Below are 7472 nucleotides of genomic sequence, written 5' to 3'. Positions count from 1 at the left end.
CATACTGACATCCTGCTGGTGATGATTTTCCTAGCCAACAAAAATCGACCGATCCCTGAGAAGCTGCGAAAAAACAATTTAGTCGAGTGAATGTTGAAGTTGTCCAAAAATAACCTTTGTAAAAACAAGAAAATGTTGCAAAATAAATTTTGATGCCCTTTCAGCCACTGAAGAAGGTCCATATTGGGACCGGAATCTCTGGGCAAGACCAAAAAAGTGTTTTCCTCTTAGGGTGACCACTTTTCCCACTGGCGAACACCGGATACACTCCTTAGCAAGAAAATCGCGCCAGTTCCCATTATTAGATTAAAAGAAAAGCTAACGATCAGCAGTAGCATAATACGGGTTTCAGACTTAAAACTTAGCCATTTGGCTTAACTGCACTATTTTCTTATAAATTAAAATATTATTTTGGAAAAATGTAATTTAGGATTAAATTATTAAGGATTAATGACCGTTTGTTAGACTCTGAAAAATCAATCAAATTGGTTGCCATTTACGATTTTGAGACCTTCTCAAACTGGGCCAAAACTCTAGTCTGAAGACTGCTTAAAGTCATACCCAAAGTGCAAAATTACCCGACATCTACGATAACCTCAGTCGGATTCAAAATTTGGAAAAGAGTTTCTCGAAATTATCTGATTACGAAAATAAGCATTAGGGTGTTTCAACAACGAAAAAAAATTTTTGGCACTATTCTCACGGTGCTGTATTTGATGAGACTAGAAAGTTTTTCTTCGACGACCTATGATCAAACGCCGTTTAGAGGTGTCTGAACGACCCTCTCTGTAGAACATTTTTCTGATTTTACTCTACAGAGAGGGTCGTTCAGACACCTCTAAACGGCGTCTGATCATAGGTCGTCGAAGAAAAACTTTCTAGACTCATCAAATACAGCACCATGAGAATATAATGCCAAAAATTTTTTTCCTTGTTGAAACACACCCTAATAAGCTTGTCTAATATAGGGGTTTATTCCACCGGGAATATGCGTTCAAATACGCTAATTTTAAAAGTTTTAAACGTTTTAAATGATGAACTCCTAAATTTTGATTTATTCAAGGAGATACACAGGACCTGGCCCACAGGATTTAATGTACAAAAAGCAAGGAAAATTTTTGCTAATTCGAGAATGAAGAAAGACTATCGTAGGGGACGCGTAACTGATTAAGGGGAAAGGGCAAAGTATTCCCTGTTACACCCGTGGCATATTATAAGTCCTTGACGGTATCAATAGCACAAATTAATCAAGGACATGAATTAATCGAGGACTACGGATGCGTCAGTGGTTGCAATCCCTTCAGTACAGGAAATTACAAAATTCTTTAGAAAGAATCCCGAAAGGATTGCACCCTCAAGGCATCCGAAGGGAGTTTATCTACTTAATTCCTTTATTAGACTGTTCAATCCACTAAAACACTGTTCATGTATCTATACTGCTAATGTTTGTGACGAAAAACGGTTAAAGATAACCGGTTTGAGGTTTCCGGAAAAGATTAAATTTGAACTCATGGTAGAGATCGGGCCTAGATCCCTATATCCGTATCCAAACTTTTTGATGAATTTTAATAAGTGATTCAAGACATCACAATACCGGTTACACTGAAAGATTTTGATTTTATTATTAAATCTAAATACGAAAGATGTCGTAAAACGTTGCGTTCTTTTTATAATCTTTAAACTAACAATGTGTATGAACGGATAATTAATAAAAAACTCTTTCACAAATTTTACTTAAAAATTTTGAAAAAATAAATTTAGCTTTTAGCTAATCTTTCTTGAAAGTAACCTTATCCTTGGCTTTTTTAAGTGATATCGGAGTTTGTACAAGATGTCCTGGCTGACTATTTATTAATCAAATAATACTGTCCTAAATGGCTTACAGCTCAGTAAGACCGTCCAGACTTAACACTTTAAGGACGATTGGAATACCTGTGTCCCATAAAGAAAGAAATTTTTCCTGACTACCCAAAGTTATTTATTTCTTATATTTGTACATAAAATTGTAAAGTAGAAGGTTGAAGGAATCTAGAATATTTTTTGCAAGTATCTAGCTATTTGCTATATAGTATATACTTAAGCTCAAAAATGGCGAATTTTTCAATTCTAAAATTCATAATTTATTCTATTTATTTTTTATACTTCCAATTTTTTTTAAAAAGAAACACCCTTTTGGCAATAAAAACTACAATACTCATACGTAATATTTTTCTTTAAAGCGAAAAATATTATTCATTGGTATTGTCAGAAAAATTACTTAAATTTTTAGGCTACTTTCGTTCCTATCGTTTATAGTAGCAGAAAACATACCGAATCAGACTCTGTTGGACTTTCCAAGGTTAGATGTAAGACTTATAATTGATTGTTTCTCAGTTTAATTTTTTTACTGATTTTCAGACCGTAAAAACTGTCTCGTCGTTAAAGGGTTAAACAATAACTGATTTTATTGATTTTTCAAAATGTATTAGGTCCTTTGCCCTTAATAATCCAATCCTAAGCCAAAATTTTCCAAAAAGTCTTGATTTATAAGATATTAGAAAAGTTAAGCCATATCTCTAAGCCTTAGCTTTGAAACCCGTATAAAAGCTAGTCATTTTTAACCTCGCACAATGGTTTAAACAGTGCAATCTCAATAGAGCAGAATCGTTTGTTTTTGTTTTTTCTTTCTTATTGGGATTTTGTGCATTCAAAAAAGTCGAACATATTCTTACATGAATGGCATATACAACCTGAGAAAGAGCTTTTCCACCGTTTTGCTCCGGAGGTTGGTCACCAACGCTAAGACGGCAGTGGACGCCGAAAACTATACACGGGATCTCATTAAAACGAAATTGTATTTGGAAAGCATTGTTGATGAATAAATATATCTATCTATCTAATATAATACATACTTCTAGATTATAAGCTGCTATGAGCAAAAATAGACTATCGTTTTATGCAATTTTCTTTCTATTAAAATAGCCGGTTTTTGCACTGAGCATGTCATTATAGCACAGAAGACGCCGACTATTGCGATATTGACGAAATTCATCTTAGTTTTTATTAAAAACATTAAACGAAAATTGATAAATACGTATCAGTCTGGACTTTGTTTGCAAAATCATTTACTTATCACGTAAAATCGTGCAGAATTTTTCTTTATAGCATTTTAGATTAAACAAAATAACACATTATTATGACGCTGGAATTTCTCTGGGAAATTCTGGCACTCCCTGCTATGTATTAATTGATAGGATATCAAAGAGATCTTTGATATTGTTGAAGAACTTTACGTGAGGTAGGACATTTGCAGATGATCAAGAGAAGGAAGAGATTAACTTCTGTGAAAGTCTTGAAATATTCCATTACTTTCTTCACCTTGGGAAACCTCATCCGATAAGAAACTTGTTCAACAAGAAAGTGAATTGGTATTGGTGAAAGATTGCTTGTCAAAAGATGGTTCCAAGGCGCAGAGTGTTGGATCTTCTACAAAATATATCCAAAGTATCGTGAGTATCGCAATAAATCCTGAGAGAATTTATTATAGAGATCCTTTAATTCCCTTTCAGATGTCGATGTCCAAGTCATTCTTCAGAAGCTGGAAGGGGAGCCAAAGACAATGCTTTCGAGGTAGGAATCATAAATCTTCCCTAATCTGAGACTTCTCAAGTTTCAATGGAAATTAATTTTTAAAAGATGGCAAGTTCAACAATTCGCTACGGACCAGGAGTAACCAGGGAACTAGGAGCTGATCTTACCAATCTCGGAAGCAAGAACATTTGCTTGTTGATTGATAAAAATCTCGTGGATAAGCCTTCAGTAAGGACAGCCTTCGACTCCCTGGCAAAGCATAAGATCACCTATGAAGTCTTCCAAGATGTTCGAGTAGAGCCTACAGATCAGAGCCTCCAAAGAGCTATAGATTATGCCAGGAAGAGGAATTTTGATGCTTATGTAGCCATTGGAGGGGGATCTGTGATAGATACAGCGAAAGCTGCGAACTTGTATGCCGTTCATCCTGAAGCAGAATTTCTGGACTTTGTCAATTCTCCAATTGGAAAATCCAAGGAAGCAACAAATCCCCTCAAACCTTTAATTGCTGTCCCTACAACTGCCGGAACGGGATCAGAAGCTACTGCGGCTTGTGTCTTCGACTACAAACCTCTGCATGTGAAGACTGGTATTTCTAACAAGGCCCTGAGGCCTATGCTGGGACTAATTGATCCCCTACACACCCTATCCTTACCAGAACGAGTGATGGCCTATGCTGGGTTCGATGTCTTTTGCCATGCCCTCGAAAGCTTCACAGCTGTACCTTACAATGAAAGAGGTCCTGTTCCTGCGAATCCTAAACTAAGACCCGTCTATCAAGGAAGCAATCCCCTATCAGACGTTTGGGCTAGATACGCTCTATCAACCATTAAAAAATATTTCAAGCAAGTAAACCAAAGCCTAAACCAAAAATTCCTACTAAACTTAATTATATAGGTCAGCAGTCTTCAATCCTGACGATCTGGAAGCTCGTTCCAATATGCACCTGGCAGCTTCAATTGCAGGAGTCGGGTTTGGGAATGCCGGAGTTCATCTCTGTCACGGACTATCATATCCAATTTCCGGACTCGTTAAATCTTTTATTCCCGCCGGCTACGATCGAGATCATCCCATAATCCCTCATGGATTATCAGTAGTCATGACAGGGCCTGCAGTGTTCAGTTTCACAGCCCCTACATGTCCAGAAAAACACCTGGAAGCTGCAGCTCTACTCGGGGCCAACGTCAGCAACGTTAGACGTGAAGATGCTGGCCGGAAGCTGGCAGAAGTCCTCCAGAAATACATGTACGACCTCAAGATCGAAGACGGATTGACAGCCTTGGGATTTTCAAAGGATGACATCCCTGCCCTTGTGAAAGGAACCTTGCCACAGGAGCGAATTTTAAAAATGGCCCCAAGGGAGCAAACAGAGGAGGACCTGTCGATGCTCTTTGAGCATTCAATGAAAGTCTACTAAACCGCCTAAAGATGGGCAAAATGCCGTTAAAAGCTTCCAATTGTATTCAAAAGCAAATAAACACTGGATTTTTGGATATGGGAAATTATTTGCATACTTATTAATGGTATTAAAAATGGCATTTTAAGTTGTTTGGAAGGGGATTTAAGAATAAAGTCTGGTGAAGCTATTTTTGTTCAAGAATTAAAAGGAACGTTCTTCAAGCACAGGTAAGTTTATAGCTATTTAAAGTCAAGTATCACACAGTAAGTGTGGCTCAGTTCCATTTAAACATAGTAGAAAAATCCTTATTTCAAAGCTGCCATACTCTTCCTAATTTTTATTTTTATTTAAATTTTAATTTTTACAGTTTTTTAATATTCTTGTTTATTTTTTTTATATAACTGAATTTGCAATAAAAATTGTTTATTTTAATGGTTTTTACCTTAAACTTCGGTATATTTCAAATCTAAATGCAACTCTATTCTTAAAAAATTTATTCATAAATATAAAAAGAGCGAAAAGTATTTAAAAAAGAAATAAAAAATAATAAATTATTAGGAAAATTAAATAAAAAAGATAAATAAAAATTGATTTTAAATATTTAAAGAAATTACATAAAATGTAGCTAACAAAATTATCTAATAAACTCACAAAACAAATTACTAAAGATAAGGGAAGAGCACCCCGGATCGGAATGTTAAGAGACATGCTCGATATTTAGTGGAAAATATAAGCCTCAAAATACTATTTGGTATTTTTGTGCATGCTAATTGATATATTAGTGATCCGTTTAAATATACCTGTGCATTTGAATTTTGAATTTTTACAATAAATTAATAAATAATTAGGTGTAATTGCAAAATTGTAATCTGTACCTCGGATCGTCACGTATTCAATCATGTGTCTCACGGAAAGCGCCAGTACAGTACATTCTTGTAAGAGTTAATTGGTAAAAAGTAGCTAATAATTTTTAAAAATTCATTTGATTTGGAGTAACAATACGGTAATAACCTGACGATCCGAGGAACACTGCCGATCGCAGGTACTCTTCCCTTAGGTTTGGTTGTCGTGAAATCTTTAGTGAAAGTTGCTCAAAAATTGAAAATGTCTAAGACTCTGAGAGTTCTGACATATATAATGCTACAGCGCCTCTGGTATATTTTTGATGAATTTCCTTTATTCTAGATATTTTTTTACTATTCAAAAGTTTTCGACTTTCTCCTAGTAAAGAACGAAATCGGTTCAGCAGAATCAAAGATAGAGACACCTAAGTACCAAAAAATGTCAAAATTAATTCAAAAAAGTAAGTAGGGTAAAGTGGTACAAGTTGGACAATGGTACAATTTAGACAGGGCTTTTTGTCTTGATAAATTTAGTACTTAATTTTTATTTGTATATTTTTAATGCTTTTTAGTTTTATAATTTGGTTCCTTGTGCTTAAAAACAAATTTTGTACTGTATTTATCAAAAAAAAAGATATGTCCAACTTGTACCGGCGAATTGTCCAAATTGTAACACTAATTCCAAATTATATCACTTTACCCTATTTTCGTAAATAATTGAACCTAAACAATATAAAAAATTCTATGAAAACCCATAAATCACTGTTGTCTAGTGCTATGAAATATTTTATTAATTTTAATTTTTCGCGAGCACATTTAGCAAAAAAAGACAGCGTTTTCAGCGAAAATATGCTGAAAACGCTACCGTTTTTAGCTAACTGTGCTCGTTGGGTAATTATACTAATTTCAAAAATTAATGCTCAACTAGAACTTCCATGTTCGAATATTTCATAAAGCTCTGACGCCTTGCTTTCTTATCTAGTTTTAAAGGCGCAATACCGTTCAGAAAAACATCGAAATTTGGTCAACAAAAGATCAGATTGGATCAGTTATGCAATTTGGAATTTAATGCCTCTGACATACCTTTTAGCTCGGTATAATTTCATGAAATCAAAATTCGTGTCCCTTTCTTTTCCAAAGGATTTGCATAAATTTATCCCACTCTTTCGGTCTCAAAATTGGACTGAATTAAATTTAATTTGGTTTGATGTTCAAAAGAAGAAGAAGAGTTCGAAAGAACAGGATAGGTATATGCAAAGCTTTTAAGAAAGAAAGAGATGTGAATTTAGATCTTATAAAATTTTCCTGATTTAAAAGGTGTACTGCAGCAATAAAAAAAACTGTGATATTATTCGTAAGATTTATTAGGAAAGAGCAAATAAAAAGTTTTCATTCTATGTAATATGGTAATCGTATAAATTAAAGACTTTAGAAAAAATGAGCAGTAACAGTGATCAGCAAAAAATCAAATTTGGTCGATAAAATATGGGTTTGGTCAGTAAAAGAATCAATTTGATTAGTCACAAATTCGAATCAAACAGTTGTTAATTTAAAATAAGTTATAGAAACCTAATTTGGCCAAATTTGACTCCGGAAGCTCCGGAACATGTTTTAGATCAGGAAAATTTCATGAAGTCGAAATTCGTGTGCTTTTATTTCTC

The 7472-nt window shown here is 34.4% G+C and overlaps 1 protein-coding gene across 1 annotated transcript; it reads left to right on the top strand.

The window, feature by feature from the left end:
• The first annotated feature begins 3232 nt into the window (after positions 1-3232).
• LOC129800485 (probable hydroxyacid-oxoacid transhydrogenase, mitochondrial) lies at positions 3233-5072 on the top strand. The gene is made up of 4 exons (XM_055844899.1): positions 3233-3488; positions 3549-3609; positions 3676-4415; positions 4468-5072. Exons 1-4 carry the CDS (start codon positions 3436-3438, stop codon positions 4985-4987), a joined length of 1374 nt encoding a protein of 457 aa, XP_055700874.1. The 5' UTR covers positions 3233-3435; the 3' UTR covers positions 4988-5072.
• The last annotated feature ends 2400 nt before the right edge of the window (positions 5073-7472 follow it).

Source organism: Phlebotomus papatasi, chromosome 2 (assembly GCF_024763615.1).
Source record: "Phlebotomus papatasi isolate M1 chromosome 2, Ppap_2.1, whole genome shotgun sequence".
Taxonomy (NCBI): domain Eukaryota; kingdom Metazoa; phylum Arthropoda; class Insecta; order Diptera; family Psychodidae; genus Phlebotomus; species Phlebotomus papatasi.
The sequence above is the reverse complement of the archived record's forward strand: the minus strand, read 5'-3'. Positions and strand labels throughout refer to the sequence as shown.